The 18,927-nt window shown below is 38.8% G+C and overlaps 1 protein-coding gene across 7 annotated transcripts in view; it reads right to left on the bottom strand.

Annotated features, from left to right (window-relative positions):
* LOC311091920 (SEC14-like protein 1) overlaps positions 1 to 18,927 on the bottom strand; it is a 219,510-nt gene that overhangs the window by 151,943 nt on the left and 48,640 nt on the right. For 5 of the 7 annotated variants that reach the window (XM_084128084.1, XM_084128080.1, XM_084128082.1 and 2 more), the window contains exons 3-7: positions 14,113 to 14,262; positions 13,816 to 13,947; positions 1,950 to 2,078; positions 1,428 to 1,674; positions 1,066 to 1,175 (exon numbers count right to left, since the gene is read on the bottom strand). In XM_084128084.1, the coding sequence (XP_083984210.1) occupies positions 1,066 to 1,175; positions 1,428 to 1,674; positions 1,950 to 2,078; positions 13,816 to 13,947; positions 14,113 to 14,262 (768 nt within the window). The remainder of the gene's footprint in view (positions 1 to 1,065; positions 1,176 to 1,427; positions 1,675 to 1,949; positions 2,079 to 13,815; positions 13,948 to 14,112; positions 14,263 to 18,927) is intronic. The other 2 variants (XM_084128085.1, XM_084128086.1) reach the window with 1 other exon arrangement.

Here is an 18,927-nt window from a genome sequence, read left to right as displayed (position 1 = left end):
CCCCGATAAATGCTGCTTGCAGCTTTAATTAGGGGTTCAAGCACGAAGTGCTGAAACCCTATTGTAATTGTGCTAATTTTATTATTATTATTATTCCGCCGTAAAACGCATCGTGCAGCCCAAACCTAAGTGCTAGAGACTTGAAACTTGGCCAGAAGGTAGTACAAAAATCGAGGAGAGGTTCAGAGAATATGACCCAGATTGGCCAATAGGTGGCGCTACAGCGCAAAAAAACAAAAAAATTGCATATTTTTGCTTAAATCTCATTAACCATTTGTCACAGACTCAAGTGTCTTATATCTTTGGAATCCTTGGGTCAAGCCGAACAAAATTTTCGGTTTCAGCCCAGAATTTTCCTTTCGGTGCATCCCTAATTGTTATATTATATAAACTTAATCTTTAAAACTTTACGGACGTGACAGAGCACTGAAGCGTCATGACCTCTTAATTATAGCCCTTCTAAATTCAACAGGCAGTGCTGTTATGACAAAATGAGTATATTTATTTCTCAGGCATACCTCCATCTTTCTGCAAAATGCTTTATGTTAAAATAAAGTTTAAAAAGGGGTGTCTATGATCCCTCTTTTGAAAGCATGAAATGTGTTTGGTTGAAAATTTTATTTTAGCATTGTTGCTCACCTCATATGTGGTAGAAAAAACAAGGCAATTTTCTTAATATCTGATACAGCACATTAACTTTTGGTAAAAACTTTATTTTTTCATGGTAAGGATGACTTTTGTGTGGAATTGCCCAAAAGCCTTGTGGAGAGCGCTGTGTCATATGCCATTGCTGTGCATAAGGCAACCCGCGTTCAATCTCAGCTCGAGGTTCAGGCTTATTTATTATTTGTTCATTAATGAAGTCATCAGTGACTAATCGACGTCGACTTGACTTATCACATAAATGTCGACTTAAAAAAAAGTGTCGTTCAACCCCTATTGTGTACACACACAGCCGACACATTTATGTTCAAACACCATGTAAAAGTGAATTTTGCATTATAGATACCCTTTAATCTACTACTAGTTGTAAATTCAGAAAACTTGAATATGTATATATTTCACCTTGCCCTTGTGTGTCTCCTGTAACCAGTGGCGTAGGCGAATAAGACAGCTCTCCTGGAGGGGTGTGAGGTCACCCAGGTAACGTTTGATGTAGTCTGCATCCAGTTTATCTAAAAATACAAATTGAAACCATTTACATCCACTATACCTTAAAAAAAACTTTGCTAATATGAAAAGTTAAGAAAGAGTTAAGCAAAGTGTGTTCACTTTTTTTTTTATAAACAGAAACTTGTTTCCTTTGTTGTATAGATGTGTTTTATTTGTGAATTGTTAGAGACGAAGTACAAAAGAGAAGCCAAGAATACAATGTTCTAGTATCAAGTACAAAAGGTCCCCAGAGTGGCAACAGTGTAAATACTAACCATCCTGACTGGTTACCAAGGTGTCGTTTAGGCTGCCAGGAGGACTGCTGCCCTCTTTACACAGTTGAGTCTCATTCATGCTCTCAGGAGGGGCTTCAATGGTGATTGTGGGAGTGATAGGCAACACAGGGTGAACAACTGATACCATAGGCTTTGTGGGTGATGTTAGGCAAGGGCTCCACTGAGGTAAATAGGTAACACCTTCTTCCTCCAGCTCCCTCAGATAGTATTCAATAATCTCTTTACCCTATAGAGAGATAAGAACATGTCGTTCACATTTGAGAAAGGCAACTACTATTATTTATAGAAGGCTACATTTTCTTCTTTGAATGAACCTACGACAAACATAATATTGCAATGCACTTTTTGAAAATGTCCTCACTAATGTGACAAAAACTGATTTGTGAGAACTTCTGAAGTTGTCTTCATGTGAAATGCTCATAAATCGATAAACTAACTAAAAAATAAAACCAACATGTGTATGTATTTTTGAAGAAGGCAGTGGTGGGCGTGACTTTACACCTTTTTGATACTGCTGGCATACTGTTTCATGGCAATCTTCTCTACTGTACTCTCAAAACCAAAGAAAGATTTGATGTCCAGACTGGCAGATTGTTCAAAACACGTCCATTCTTCATTTTCCGGGTGAACCTAACGTTTGACAACAGACATGTCAACTTTGTTAAATTGCCACAATACACAATGAAATATTTTAAAAATGCTACAAACTATGGCCTGTTCATACAGGCAGCAGAATAAAGAAAGGGGATTTTTTTTTTTTTTTTTTTGCAGAATAAATAAAAAATAAAATATAGAATGAACCTTAAAGTTAGTTACTTGTTCAGTCAAGATCAGCAAGTGATTTTCCTTTTCTTTTGTTCTTTGATTAATGTTTATTACATAGACTACAGTAGATTTATTAGTGTGCTGTCACTTTAAGACCTCATGAAGGAGCCAATAAACTGTTACACATGCTTTTTCCTTTCTCAACTGTTTGTTTTCACTTAAGACAAAAACAACTGTTTACAAGGATATTTTGACAATTTTGTGTGTATTTGTGCATTCAAGCGCAAGACAAGTAGGAGAACTCAATTCAGTATCACACTCTATATAAGAAGCGGGTCTCTTTGTGTGCGCTTTGGATGTGTGCAGAAAGAAAACAGTACGCCTCTTCAAAATGGTTTGAAATCACATTCAAATGTGCAAACAGGAATCAATAAGCGGATAATAAAAAATAAAAAAAGAACGAAATTTTATTAAAAGTATTTGACTCCTGACCTTAAGTATCCAATTCCAGAGTTGGAATTGATTTTCGATTCCCAACCTCACTGGGTATAGCCAGGTGAAAATGTCTTGTTGAATCTTGTTGACATATAACAGTAAAAGACTTCATGTTAAGGTCTGAATGGAACCCATTTAGGCTACCCATGAACATTAATACATAGAGGCAGGAAGATGTACAGGGTGGGCCATTTATATGGATACACCGTAATAACATGGGAATGGTTGGTGATATTAAAGTCCTGTTTGTGGCACATTAGTATATATTAGTACACACCACCCATCTTGAGGAGTTTGCCCCCTCACATACAGTGAGGAAAATAAGTATTTGAACACCCTGCTATTTTGCAAGTTCTCCCACTTAGAAATCATGGAGGGGTCTGAAATTGTCATCGTAGGTGCATGTCCACTGTGAGAGACATAATCTAAAAAAAAAAATCCAGAAATCACAATATATGATTTTTTAACTATTTATTTGTATGATACAGCTGAAAATAAGTATTTGAACACCTGAGAAAATCAGTGTTAATATTTGGTACAGTAGCCTTTGTTTGCAATTACAGAGGTCAAACGTTTCCTGTAGTTTTTCACCAGGTTTGCACACATTGCAGGAGGGAGTTTGGCCCACTCCTCCACACAGATCTTCTCTAGATCAGTCAGGTTTCTGGGCTGTCGCTGAGAAACACGGAGTTTGAGCTCCCTCCAAAGATTCTCTATTGGGTTTAGGTCTGGAGACTGGCTAGGCCACGCCAGAACCTTGATATGCTTCTTACAGAGCCACTCCTTGGTTATCCTGGCTGTGTGCTTCGGGTCATTGTCATGTTGGAAGACCCAGCCTCGACCCATCTTCAATACTCTAACTGAGGGAAGGAGGTTGTTCCCCAAAATCTCGCAATACATGGCCCCGGTCATCCTCTCCTTAATACAGTGCAGTCGCCCTGTCCCATGTGCAGAAAAACACCCCCAAAGCATGATGCTACCATCCCCATGCTTCACAGTAGGGATGGTGTTCTTGGGATGGTACTCATCATTCTTCTTCCTCCAAACACGTTTAGTGGAATTATGACCAAAAAGTTCTATTTTGGTCTCATCTGACCACATGACTTTCTCCCATGACTCCTCTGGATCATCCAAATGGTCATTGGCAAACTTAAGACGGGCCTTGACATGTGCTGGTTTAAGCAGGGGAACCTTCCGTGCCATGCATGATTTCAAACCATGACGTCTTAGTGTATTACCAACAGTAACCTTGGAAACGGTGGTCCCAGCTCTTTTCAGGTCATTGACCAGCTCCTCCCGTGTAGTTCTGGGCTGATTTCTCACCTTTCTTAGGATCATTGAGACCCCACGAGGTGAGATCTTGCATGGAGCCCCAGTCTGAGGGAGATTGACAGTCATGTTTAGCTTCTTCCATTTTCTGATGATTGCTCCAACAGTGGACCTTTTTTCACCAAGCTGCTTGGCAATTTCCCCGTAGCCCTTTCCAGCCTTGTGGAGGTGTACAATTTAGTCTCTAGTGTCTTTGGACAGCTCTTTGGTCTTGGCCATGTTAGTAGTTGGATTCTTACTGATTGTATGGGGTGGACAGGTGTCTTTATGCAGCTAACGACCTCAAACAGGTGCATCTAATTTAGGATAATAAATGGAGTGGAGGTGGACATTTTAAAGGCAGACTAACAGGTCTTTGAGGGTCAGAATTCTAGCTGATAGACAGGTGTTCAAATACTTATTTGCAGCTGTATCATACAAATAAATAGTTAAAAAATCATACATTGTGATTTCTGGATTTTTTTTTTTAGATTATGTCTCTCACAGTGGACATGCACCTACGATGACAATTTCAGACCCCTCCATGATTTCCAAGTGGGAGAACTTGCAAAATAGCAGGGTGTTCAAATACTTATTTTCCTCACTGTATACTAATGTGCCACAAACAGGACTTTAATATCACCAACCATTCCCATGTTATTACGGTGTATCCATATAAATGGCCCACCCTGTACTTTAAACCATACCAGCCTTTATTAATTATTATTGCAGAGATGGGGTTTGGGGCTGGGTCCGTGGGACTGTTTCTGGGGATTCACTTTTTATTTTACTTACCTTTTGTCTTCTGCATTCTCCTTACCATTGTCTCCTGTTCTTCCCTCAGACTCGTCCCCCAGAAACAGTCCAACAGCCCCAGCCCCAAACCCCATCTCTTAAAAATTAATAAAGGCTGGTTTCTAAAGTACTACTTCCTGCCTCTATGTATTAATGTTCATGGGTAGCCTAAATGGGTTCCATTCAGACCTTAACATCAAGTCTTTTACTGTTGTATGTCAACAAGATTCAACAAGACATTTTCACCTGGCTATAGAGCTCCGGAGGCTGACGTCATGCAATCTAAACTCCGCCATTTTGGCAGTCAACCAGGAGAGCGCCAGAGCGGCTTTTGCATTATCGATAGCGGTCGGGTCGAATAATAATTCAAAACAATTACTATTTCAACATGGTGGACAGCTGCTGTGCGCCTGGATTCCAGAACAGGTGGAGGAAAGCATTTAAAATGCTTATGGAAAGTGTGTGAAAAAATGTGTTTTATGTTCAGTCACAATTGTGACCGGTGGGATAATGTGTAAACTAATATCAGTTTATATATATATATATATATATATATATATATATATATATATATATATATATACACTGCTCAAAAAAATTAAAGGAACACTTTGAAAACACATCAGATCTCAATGGGGAAAAATATCATGCTGGATAACTATACTAATATGAACTGGGTAATGTGTTATGAACGAAAGGATGCCACATCGTTTGATGGAAATGAAAATAATCAATCTACAGAGGATTGAATTCAAAGACACCCCGGAAATCTAAGTGAAAAAATGATGCAGCAGGCTTGTCAATTTTGCTGAAATTTCATTGCAGCAACTCAAAATGGTTCTCAGTAGTTTGTATGGCCCCCACGTGCTTGTATGCATGCCTGACAACGTCGGGACATGCTCCTACTGAGACGACGGATGGTGTCCTGGGGTATTTCCTCCCAGATCTGGACCAGCGCATCACTGAGCTCCTGGACAGTCTGAGGTGCAACCAGGTGATGTCAGATGGACCGAAACACAATGTCCCAGAGGTGTTCTATTGGATGTAGGTCAGGTGAGCGTGGTGGCCCTTCAATGGTATCATTCCTTCATCCTCCAGGAACTGCCTGCATGCTCTCGCCACATGAGGCCGGGCATTGTTGTGCACCAGGAGGAACCCAGGACCCACTGCACCAGCATAGGGTCTGACAATGGATCCAAGGATTTCATCCCAATACCTAATGGCAGTCAGGGTGCCATTGTCTAGCCTGCAGAGGTCTGTGCGTCCCTCCATGGATATGTCTCCCCAGACCCTCACTGACCCACCACCAAACCGGTCATGCTGAACGATGTTACAGGCAGCATAACATTCTCCACGGCTTCTCCAGACCCTTTCCTGTCTGTCACGTGCTCAGGGTGAACCTGCTCTCATTTGTGAAAACCACAGGGCACCAGTGGCGGACCTGCCAATTCTGGTGTTCAATGGGAAATGCCAATCGAGCTCCCTGGTGCTGGGCAGTGAGCACAGGGCCCACTAGAAGACGTCGGGCCCTCAGGCCACCCTCATGAAGTCTGTTTCTGATTGTTTGGTCAGAGACATTCACACCAGTGGCCTGCTGGAGGTCATTTTGTAGGGTTCTGGCAGTGCTCATCATGTTCCTCCTCGCACAAAGGAGCAGATACCGGTCCTGCTGATGGGTTAAGGACCTTCTACGGCCCTGTCCAGCTCTCCTAGAGTAGCTATCTGTCTTCCTGGAATCTCCTCCATGCTCTTGAGACTGTGCTGGGAGACACAGCAAACCTTCTGGCAATGGCACGTATTGATGAGCCATCCTGAAGGAGCTGGACTGCCTGCGCAACCTCTGTAGGGTCCAGGTATCGCCTCATGCTACCAGTAGTGACACTGACCCTAGCCAAATGCAAAACTGGTGAAAAACAGTCTGAAAAGATGAGTAGGGAAAAAATGTCAGTGGCCTCCACCTGTAAAACCATTCCTGTTTTGGGGGTTGTCTCACTGTTGCCCATCTAGTGCACCTGCTGTTAATTTCATTAACACTAAAGCAGCTGAAACTGATTACCAACCCCCTCTGTTACTTAACTGACCAGATCAATATCCCAGGAGTTTAACTGACTTGATGCTATTCTCTGATTAAAAAGTGTTCCCTTTATTTTTTTGAGCAGTGTATATATATACATATACATATATATATACATATACATATACATATATATATATATATATATATATATATATATATATATATATATATATATATATATATATATTAGGCTTGGCGCGATAGTCAGTGTTACCGGTGTTACACGGTGTTCAGTCGCAACACCGGTTTCATCACTTGCCCACCGCAGCACCGCAAAAAGCACCGCAAATTTTTTTTTTTTTAAAGCAATACGCAGTATCCGTATTTTCTGTCACCAGTTGCCTAGCGTTGTATGATCACGCTCAACCATTCAAGCGCGACAAAACAAGAGACCGCGCTGTAAGTCCTGCCTAGTATTACACACACACACGGAAAAGACGCGCGTCAGTATCGAGTTCTCTTTTCGGCCTTTGAACAAAACATAACACACACACAAATTATGCCAAAATGTCCGTTTTGTCGAGTGTTCTCATAAGAGCAAATGATTTAAATAATATCATAAATGAATGTAGAGATTTGTGAGAAAATGGGACGCGTGTCAGATGGAGTGTCATTAATGTTAATCAAAGAACAAAGGTAAGAGAGTAAATTACTCACTCAGACCCGGCGCCAGGAGGATTAGTATACCGGTAGCCTAATAATCATGAATACACTCTCTTGTGTGCATGAATGAATCTTTTAACACATCTCCGGCGAACGGCTTCTTCACGCAAAATAAAAACTCTTCATAAAGCGCAGTGAAATTCATGTGGCGTTTCCTGATTGAACGAGGTTGTTCGTTAACTTCATTTTATACGTGCAATTCACACGAGCTCTAAACGAATGTGAGACTGCTGCGATTAGTCAAACTTTATTAATGAAACAAAATCAGAGGGAATGGTTTCTTTAATGTATTTTTTTTATTTTATTTTTTTTTTTACCGGTTGGCCACACGGCTTTCATAGTTTTCAGTTAGGCTAGTGCGGAGACCAGGGCCGGGTTTCCCGATAACGATGTATCTTGGATCTTAAGAGCGTTCTCTATGTGCAAGGTTACGCTCGTCACACACCGCAATTCCACGCGCGTTTCCCAAAAATGCACTTAACATGAATGCGCGAGAACGCGTTCGTGATACTTAAGAGTCGCTGTCCATTCGCGAAGTGCTGAAATAATAACATGCGTTTTTCAAGAATAATAACGAACCCACCATTCAAACACTATGGTTGAATCCGAAATCGCGCCCTATACACTCAAATAGGGCGTTATTGTTCTCAACATAATCTCAAGCAGTGAAAAATAGAGGACACGGACAACGCGCTGAAAGACAGGACCAAGCAAGTAATATTTAATATGAAACAAAGTCTCAACTTTCAAATTTGGTCAGTCAAACAAAAATAAAATAGGCCTACCGTTTTTTGGCTCTTTAATGTGTCGTGACAGATTGCCTCAGTTAAAGCCAAGTTCAAATCCACCGAAGTTTATCAATAACTCTTCTGACTGCTTTATCGCACAAAAATAGTGGAATTTGATTGGTCAGATCGCATGTCAATCAAACTCAATACGAATGATGAATTGACGCCATGTAAAAAAAAAAAAAAAATGCATCACTCTAACACCCCCCACCCCCACGATGAAACCGGTAATACCGGTGTTGTCACAAGTCAATTAACGGTGGGAGAATATTATCACCGTCACATCTCTAATATATATATATATATATATATATATATATATATATATATACAGTGAGGAAAATAAGTATTTGAACACCCTGCTATTTTGCAAGTTCTCCCACTTGGAAATCATGGAGGGGTCTGAAATTGTCATCGTAGGTGCATGTCCACTGTGAGAGACATAATCTTAAAAAAAAAATCCAGAAATCACAATATATGATTTTTTAACTATTTATTTGTATGATACAGCTGCAAATAAGTATTTGAACACCTGTCTATCAGCTAGAATTCTGACCCTCAAAGACCTGTTAGTCTGCCTTTAAAATGTCCACCTCCACTCCAATTTATTATCCTAAATTAGATGCACCTGTCTGAGGTCGTTAGCTGCATAAAGACACCTGTCCACCCCATACAATCAGTAAGAATCCAACTACTAACATGGCCAAGACCAAAGAGCTGTCCAAAGACACTAGAGACAAAATGGTACACCTCCACAAGGCTGGAAAGGGCTACGGGGAAATTGCCAAGCAGCTTGGTGAAAAAAGGTCCACTGTTGGAGCAATCATTAGAAAATGGAAGAAGCTAAACATGACTGTCAATCTCCCTCGGACTGGGGCTCCATGCAAGATCTCACCTCGTGGGGTCTCAATGATCCTAAGAAAGGTGAGAAATCAGCCCAGAACTACACGGGAGGAGCTGGTCAATGACCTGAAAAGAGCTGGGACCACCGTTTCCAAGGTTACTGTTGGTAATACACTAAGACGTCATGGTTTGAAATCATGCATGGCACGGAAGGTTCCCCTGCTTAAACCAGCACATGTCAAGGCCCATCTTAAGTTTGCCAATGACCATTTGGATGATCCAGAGGAGTCATGGGAGAAAGTCATGTGGTCAGATGAGACCAAAATAGAACTTTTTGGTCATAATTCCACTAAACGTGTTTGGAGGAAGAAGAATGATGAGTACCATCCCAAGAACACCATCCCTACTGTGAAGCATGGGGGTGGTAGCATCATGCTTTGGGGGTGTTTTTCTGCACATGGGACAGGGCGACTGCACTGTATTAAGGAGAGGATGACCGGGGCCATGTATTGCGAGATTTTGGGGAACAACCTCCTTCCCTCAGTTAGAGCATTGAAGATGGGTCGAGGCTGGGTCTTCCAACATGACAATGACCCGAAGCACACAGCCAGGATAACCAAGGAGTGGCTCTGTAAGAAGCATATCAAGGTTCTGGCGTGGCCTAGCCAGTCTCCAGACCTAAACCCAATAGAGAATCTTTGGAGGGAGCTCAAACTCTGTGTTTCTCAGCAACAGCCCAGAAACCTGACTGATCTAGAGAAGATCTGTGTGGAGGAGTGTGCCAAAATCCCTCCTGCAGTGTGTGCAAACCTGGTGAAAAACTACAGGAAACGTTTGACCTCTGTAATTGCAAACAAAGGCTACTGTACCAAATATTAACATTGATTTTCTCAGGTGTTCAAATACTTATTTGCAGCTGTATCATACAAATAAATAGTTAAAAAAATCATACATTGTGATTTCTGGATATTTTTTTTTTGATTATGTCTCTCACAGTGGACATGCACCTACGATGACAATTTCAGACCCTTCCATGATTTCTAAGTGCTTGCAAAATAGCAGGGTGTTCAAATACTTATTTTCCTCACTGTGTATATATATATATATATATATATATATATATATATATATATATATATATGTATATGTATATATATATATATATATATATATGTATATATATATATATATATATATATATATATATGTATATGTATATATATATATATATATATATATATATATATATATATATATATATATATATATATATATATATGTATATATATATGTATATATATATATACCAGATACATTATCACACCGGTTTATGATTGGACATAAACACAAATTTTCACACACTGTCCATAAACATTTAAAAAAAAATATATATTTCAATGGGCAACTAATGACACATCATTCTGATATTTTCATGTCTGGGAAAAAATTGGGATTAAAGGATTAAGATTTCATACTGAGTCTACTGTTCTCACAGTGATATTGCTATCCTTGCTACCAACAAACAAGGACAGCTAACGTCGATAACAACACAGTTGACTTGCCTTTCCAATGACGACAGAGCAGGTTTAAGCTGGTATACTCCAAAATTGAATATTGATAACAAAGTTCGACTGCATCCATTTGTACCCTCCAGGCTTTTGTAGGCCTTTAAAGAGTCTCCGGAATAGGACGAGGGAAAGTTAATGAAGTAACGTTAGTTATATAACGTTATATCAGGATACTGCAGTTCAGGAAAGCTAACGTTATAAGTTACTTCCTTTATTAATACATATAAAAAGCACCCCGGGGGCATTACAGGGATCTGTTATGTTTAATCTATTAAGTTTTGCTATGTACAGGTCTATATCTTTTTAATTAAAGTGCGCAGTGAACTCTGTTGCCTTAAAACTCATGCTGCCGTCATCCGTTCACGCTCGTCTCGTACGGCCTCTTTACTGCCAAAATGGCGGTGTAAACAGAATAGGTCACACGACGTCCGGAGCTCTATACCCAATGTTTAGATCTGTTGTGGTATTTATGCAAATTAGCACATACGTAATTAGATTATGCACCGTTTGTCCATGTTAACAAACAATTTAAAAAAACTTGTAATACATTTTTTGTTTGTCTTGATGCAAGTAATCAACTCAGTAATTTTCATGGTGATATCTAAAGGTTAAAATTTTTACCCTATTCACGTAAGAAAAAGAATGAATAGGTGTATGAATAGGCTATATTTGGGTCTTTTTCATAAACTTTCCCCTAATGGGATTCTTCGGGACTTTTTTTTCCTTACTCAGGACATATTGAGGATACAAAATCAGCTGAGTTTCCTTCTGTTGCAATTTGTTCAAGGTTGACCCCCATTTTGGCTTAAAATGACTGGACTAAAACGCGATGAATCCATTTTGATTAATTTGAGTAAAAATGTGTTTTCTTTACCAAGAAAGTGGCAAGATGAAAACCACTATTTTCTGTTTCAAACTTTCACATAGCATCTTTAGGTTATAATAACATAAAAAATTCAAATCCAGATTTTGATTTTCAAAGATTTATTATAAAAACTGATTATTTTTTCCCAAAAATGCAATAAATTCATGACACTTTTTTTTCTCCAAAATGCAGTTAATCCATTGAATCAATATAAAAGTTATTTTTCATATTGAAACTGTTGAAAATACACAACAAAGTAAGTTGATCCACATATGACAGCCTCTGAACTCGGTCAATACTAATCTTATAGGCTATACAGGCACTAGACTAAAATACATTCAATCAGCCATCGCTAAGAAATACCTCCTGAACTTTTTTGATGGCGATCAGCTGTAAAATGGCTTGGTTCTGCTCGGTTTTCGTTGACTTTGAGTAAAAGATTTGAAAGTTTTTTTAAAAGATCCCCTGGGGTCAACGTGTCAGCGTGACAGAAGTTTGATGCTGTCGTGTGAGAACAAGCAACAGTCTGCATTTTTCCTCCTCCCGCGTGCCTCATCTTCTTAATTTCCTCACGTAAATGATTAGATTTCAACGGCGTACGTTTCTTTCCTATATATATATTATAATTATTTATTATTTTTATTATTATTATTTATTTCATATTGGATGAGCTGAGTCTATGTTATGTTATATGTATGTGTGTGTGTGTGTGTGTGTCTGTATGTATATTATATATATATATATATATATATATATATATATATATATATATATATATATATATATATATATATATATACACACACACACATACACACACATATATACACATATATACACACACTCACCTAAAGGATTATTAGGAACACCTGTTCAATTTCTCATTAATGCAATTATCTAATCAACCAATCACATGGCAGTTGCTTCAATGCATTTAGGGGTGTGGTCCTGGTCAAGACAATCTCCTGAACTCCAAACTGAATGTCAGAATGGGAAAGAAAGGTGATTTAAGCAATTTTGAGCGTGGCATGGTTGTTGGTGCCAGACGGGCCGGTCTGAGTATTTCACAATCTGCTCAGTTACTGGGATTTTCACGCACAACCATTTCTAGGGTTTACAAAGAATGGTGTGAAAAGGGAAAAACATCCAGTATGCGGCAGTCCTGTGGGCGAAAATGCCTTGTTGATGCTAGAGGTCAGAGGAGAATGGGCCGACTGATTCAAGCTGATAGAAGAGCAACTTTGACTGAAATAACCACTCGTTACAACCGAGGTATGCAGCAAAGCATTTGTGAAGCCACAACACGCACAACCTTGAGGCGGATGGGCTACAACAGCAGAAGACCTCACCGGGTACCACTCATCTCCACTACAAATAGGAAAAAGAGGCTACAATTTGCACGAGCTCACCAAAATTGGACAGTTGAAGACTGGAAAAATGTTGCCTGGTCTGATGAGTCTCGATTTCTGTTGAGACATTCAGATGGTAGAGTCAGAATTTGGCGTAAATAGAATGAGAACATGGATCCATCATGCCTTGTTACCACTGTGCAGACTGGTAGTGGTGGGTTAATGGTGTGGGGGATGTTTTCTTGGCACACTTTAGGCCCCTTAGTGCCAATTGGGCATCGTTTAAATGCCACGGCCTACCTGAGCATTGTTTCTGACCATGTCCATCCCTTTATGACCACCATGTACCCATCCTCTGATGGCTACTTCCAGCAGGATAATGTACCATGTCACAAAGCTCGAATCATTTCAAATTGGTTTCTTGAACATGACAATGAGTTCACTGTACTAAAATGGCCCCCACAGTCACCAGATCTCAACCCAATAGAGCATCTTTGGGATGTGGTGGAACAGGAGCTTCGTGCCCTGGATGTGCATCCCACAAATCTCCATCAACTGCAAGATGCTATCCTATCAATATGGGCCAACATTTCTAAAGAATGCTTTCAGCACCTTGTTGAATCAATGCCACGTAGAATTAAGGCAGTTCTGAAGGCGAAAGGGGGTCAAACACAGTATTAGTATGGTGTTCCTAATAATCCTTTAGGTGAGTGTATATATACATATATACATATAAATTTAGTGATACCAAGGTACCAAGTGTGGGTGTCCAATTATATTATACAACCAAATTAAAGTTGCTAATGGCATGCTTAACAGCACATCTGAGATGTGAGGGTGATTTTTCTCACCGAGTAACAGCAAAGTTCATGGATTATGACTCTGCTGGAGAAGGTTTCATTGTGGGATTCAATATGAAGAGTTCTTTCTCTGTGGTTCAGGGAGTTCTTCTGAATGAAGTAGACATAGTCCACACCTGCAATCTACAGAGAGAGAGAGAGAGAGAGAGAGAGAGAGAGAGAGAGAGAGAGAGAGAGAGAGAGAGATTTATCAGTTCATTACCTGAGTTCATAACCTTTACAGACAAAGCAAAGTCCAGGATCCAGGAATTTTTTTTCTTTTTTTTTTTCCCGGGGTTTTCATTTTACCCGTTTTAGGAGTCGTGGTGCATCCACGTCCAGTTTACACCTTCTTTCAATCTTATGAATGGATCCATCCTCACTGTTTTCCTCATTGATCACATCACTGTCCACAAACATGGGAATCAGATGACAGGTGGGAAACCTCCTCTCATATGCCTGAGGAAGAGACAAGAAGAAGAGTTGATGAAAACCCACTAGATTTTCTGCATTGAAGAAAATAGATACAGTATATGTGTATGACTGAGTCACTGAGGGCCACATGTTGTGGAGAAAGACATATTCATCAGATATGTGGTATCGCTAGTGTGCACAATGGCATGATATTTACAATAAATGGAGATTAAATTTGAAATTGCACATTCTTTCCAAATTGTAACTTTAGAACTACATGAAAAAGTTCATCAAGTCAGACTTGAGAGAGCCTACATTTTTAAGTAGTTTAAAAAGATTGAAGTTTGAAGCAGTTTTATTTAAAGACATAGATCAGCCATATATTTTCTAAGTGTGAGGCCTTGTCTCAAGCCAACACAAACACTCACACTCTTGTAAGCAGAACTGCTGAGAAGTTTTTGGAAAAATCATTCCTCTCTGCTGCACATGAATTATGAAAAGCTCTAGGCTGTCCCGTGCAGCTTGAGGGTTTGAAGTAGTTTTAAAAGTTTGAAGCAGTTTTAAAGGGATAGTTCATGCAAAAATTAAAATGTTGTCATCATTTACTCACCCTGCTCCAGTTGTGAGTAAAAGATGACTGAATTGAATGACAATCATTTTTGGGTGAACTATCCCTTTAAGTTTAAAGTATAAAGCAAAACGTTAGTTTAAACTAAAGCATTGACATCAAACAGTGCCGTTCATTTGTGCTGTTAAAATTAACAAATATATTTTGGGGCAGTAACGTCACAGTCATTACTGTGGCCATCCAAACTGCTGCTTGGTTTGTGCTGTTAAAAAAACCCTGTAACTATGACCCCTTTCTTAAATATAATGAAAAACCTCACTCTCCACTCCATGTCATCTAATACATTCCAAAACGGAAGCCATTTGTTTGTGTTTGATTTGTGCCATTCAAATGAACATTGCATTCCCCCTTCTTAGAAAAAAACAAATGGCTAATTCGGGGCAGTCTCCACCCTATGCCATCCAAATTGCTCCAAATCAGTGCAGTTCATTTGTGCAAGATTTGTGATGGTTCAAAGAAAATCTAGCTGTAACTAAAATAAATGATTCTTAAATATTTATTTTAAACAGTTACGTCACCCCATGTGGTCTAAATAGTTACTGGCGCAGTTCGTTTGTGCTAGATTTACGCCATTAAAGGTACAATATGTAAAATTTTTGTAATAAAATCTCCAAAAATCACTTGTACAGTGTGATATATTTCCTGCAGTTGTGTACTTACAATATCCCAAAAGTTCCCAAAGATTTTTAATTTCAGAGAAATTCCAATTTTAAAATATAGCTGCGAGCAGCGATTACGGGCCCAAGCCGGTGGCACCGCAACCCCGGTGCCTTTAGTTACCTAAAGGCACCGGGGTGGCGGTGCCGCCGGCTTGGGCCCTTCATCGCTGCTCGCAGCTATATTTATATTTATATTTATATTTATATTTATATTTATATATATATATATATATATATATATATATATATATATATATATATATATATATATAAATATAAAAAAGACAGAAAATATTACTTGTCTTACCTTTTAACGTTATTAACCCGTTGATTAACCGGTGGTAAAATATTCTCACCGTCACATACCTAGTATATTTTTATATAGATACAATAGTCCTACCTGATTTTGAACACAAGAGGGCAGTATAGCACTATGAATGACATGATTTATTTATTTTTTGGACTAAAAAAAACATTCTGGCTGTTTTTAAACTTAAACAATTATTAAATTGAAAAAAAAAGTGTTTCCATTTTTGACATTACTTTAATCCCTCGCCATAGCAAAACCGTTTGAGATATGTATTATCCGTTCACAATTTAGCATCTTTAATGTATTTTTATCATGTTGAAAAAGTTTGGTGGGAATAAAATAAACCACTTAAGAGGAGTGGGTAAAAATTCAGAGGCTGATTTTGCAAAGAAATCCACATTCAAACCAAAATATCTGACTTCCTGTTGGTCAGAGCTAATGACTGTAAATTAGAAAGTTGTCCGGCTCAATGAGACCAATATACGTACTGATTTTTGTAACTGTTGGTAAAACTAACCCCCCCCACTTTTGTCAAAAACATTTTGAAAGTGACACACTTCCTTCTGCCAGTTGGTGGCGCTATAACTTTGACTCACAATAGTTACATCCATCTGATCAGCCTCTTACCACCAACACACTGCTGAAGTTTCATCAAGATCAGTTAATGTGTGCAGAAGTTATACCACTTCGTGTTTCTCTTTTCTCGCCATAAATTCGTTTCCTCGCCACGGCCAAACCGTTCGAGATATCAAAAATTCGTCCGCAATTTAGCATCCTCAATGTCTTGATTTCATGCTGACCGAGTTTGGAGGTGATTGGATGAATTCTCTAGGAGGAGTACATCAAATTCCACAGCATGCGTTTTTCAAACAACCCATAATAGCCGACTTCCTGTTGGGCGGAGCTAATAACTTAGAGTGCGGGAGTTGTTCAGCCTGATGAGATCTATATGTGTACCGAGTTTTATATTAATTCATGCAAGCGTGTTTGATATATGGACCAAGTTTTCAGACCCCGTTCAAGGGGGCGCTGTCGAGCCCCCCTGCCACGCCCGGGTACCAGCTTCAGCCCGGCCCTGATGGCCGCAGGTTCTGACCTGTGTGCAAAGTCTGTGTGCATAAGGCCCTAATAATGGCTCGTAGGGTTGTGCCGATAGACGACAGTATCGACGATAGTCAGAGATATCGCTGATGGCAGATGGCTTTGACGATATCAGTACGATAATTGGCTCGTTTTACCATTAATGTATTAAATTATTATTATTATAAAGCTAGTATTGTTATTAAATTAATATTAGGAACTACAATTAATTTGCCTTGCCTAAATTCATAACGACAAAAACGGCATCGTTGTTCGTCAGTATGTTGTTTCCATAGCAGATTAACAAAACATATATATAATAACTAATAACACTAAAAACAATACAATTACAAAATATTAATAATAATAATAATAATAATAATAATAATAATATTACTAAAATGATATAGGCCTAATAACAGTCTTTAGTTCACGAACGCAGCACAACTCTGCCATCTGTGAAAATCAAAAGCAACTTCAAACACTTGTTTAACAAGAAATATTCTTCTAATTTTTTCACTGTCATTAATGTAGGTCCACAAGAGAAATATTAAGCCAGTAAATTAAGATAGTTGCTATACCGTTATATCCATCGTTGTCTGTGAGTGAATACGGCGTTAATGCAGCGACAGATGCCGAAAGCTCAGTCCGTTTCTGCTTTCACTTTCAGGGAATGAGCACGTTTACATGCACGTTCTTAACCCGATTATGCTGAATAAACTGACAATGTATGTTGGTCATGTAAACGCATTAACCCATTTTCCTTTATCGGAGTGAAGACATAAGTTTAAGTATAAACCGATTGACTAAGCTAGATTTTTGCCCCTTACTCTGATTTCTCCCGGCATTTAAAACACATTAACCCGCGTGCTTTGGGCTTATTGAAGTTCGCATATGTGAAGTGCATCCAGACAGAGAGAGCACTGGTAGGAGGACATATATCACAAACTCCGACTCTTTCTTGACCCAATAAGTTATTAAAACGTGTTCTCATCTCGTGCAGAAGTACAGTCAAAATGCTGCATCTGTAACGGCATGAGAGGATAATGTGTGTCCGTACATTTCCCGCTGACATGTTGAAATACTCTTGTTGATCTTTTTTTACCTCACTATACTGGGAAATAACCTGATTTAGCCTATTAATAAATACTCCACCTCTGCTAGCAAAATAGAAAAAGTTTCTCATATATAAAACAAAGTAATAAAACAAGCAAATTAATGAGTAATTAAGCAAGTTAATAAATCAAAGTAAGCCCCGCCCCTCTCACAATAATATCGTGTATCGCTGATCTCACAGGCTGACGATAGGACGATATGAAAATGGAGCATATCGCCCAACACTAATGGCTCGTCCCTGGTCATTGTCGCCTGTCAATGACGTAATATCCGTGTTATCCATGGTTTCCGCTCGTACTGCCATAGTAACCATGGCGACAGACATGGACAACTGCATTACGTCTAGCGGCACGCTCACACTGTTGTTGTTTCATTCAAACATTATGGACCATGGCAAGCAGACTTTGGGACAAAAGGAGAACTAAAACAAGGATCAATATCGGCGTGGCGTTTTCGAGATGCTGAGACTAAATTCGACTTGACAGACGCCACTCTTGCATGTATGCTTGCATTATGTTCCAATTCAAAGGTAATATTTGAGGTAAAATCTAAATAACAAATAGAATTAAAAAAATATATAATATATTAAAAAAAACACTTTTCAAAATAACACATTTAATGGTGAATTGTCAATTCGCATACACGAGCAGTAACTGCACTATACATGTACATATTCACAGGAATTATTATTGTAAACATCATTATTATTGTGATTTAATTTTGATTTATTTATATTAAATATATATGTCCTATATTAATTTTATTATCATATACACATCACTAAATATCAAGATCACTGTCCTCACTATCAGATTCACATGAAACACTATCCTCAGTTAATCTCACATTGTCACAATGAACACAGGTGTGTGTGTGTGGGGGGGGGGGGGGTATAAAAAAAAATTTGCATCACAATA

Source organism: Abramis brama, assembly GCF_963993115.1.
Source record: "Abramis brama genome assembly, chromosome: 11".
Classification (NCBI taxonomy): Eukaryota; Metazoa; Chordata; class Actinopteri; order Cypriniformes; family Leuciscidae; genus Abramis; species Abramis brama.
Note: the sequence above shows the minus strand (reverse complement) of the source record. Positions and strands in the feature narration are given on the sequence as shown.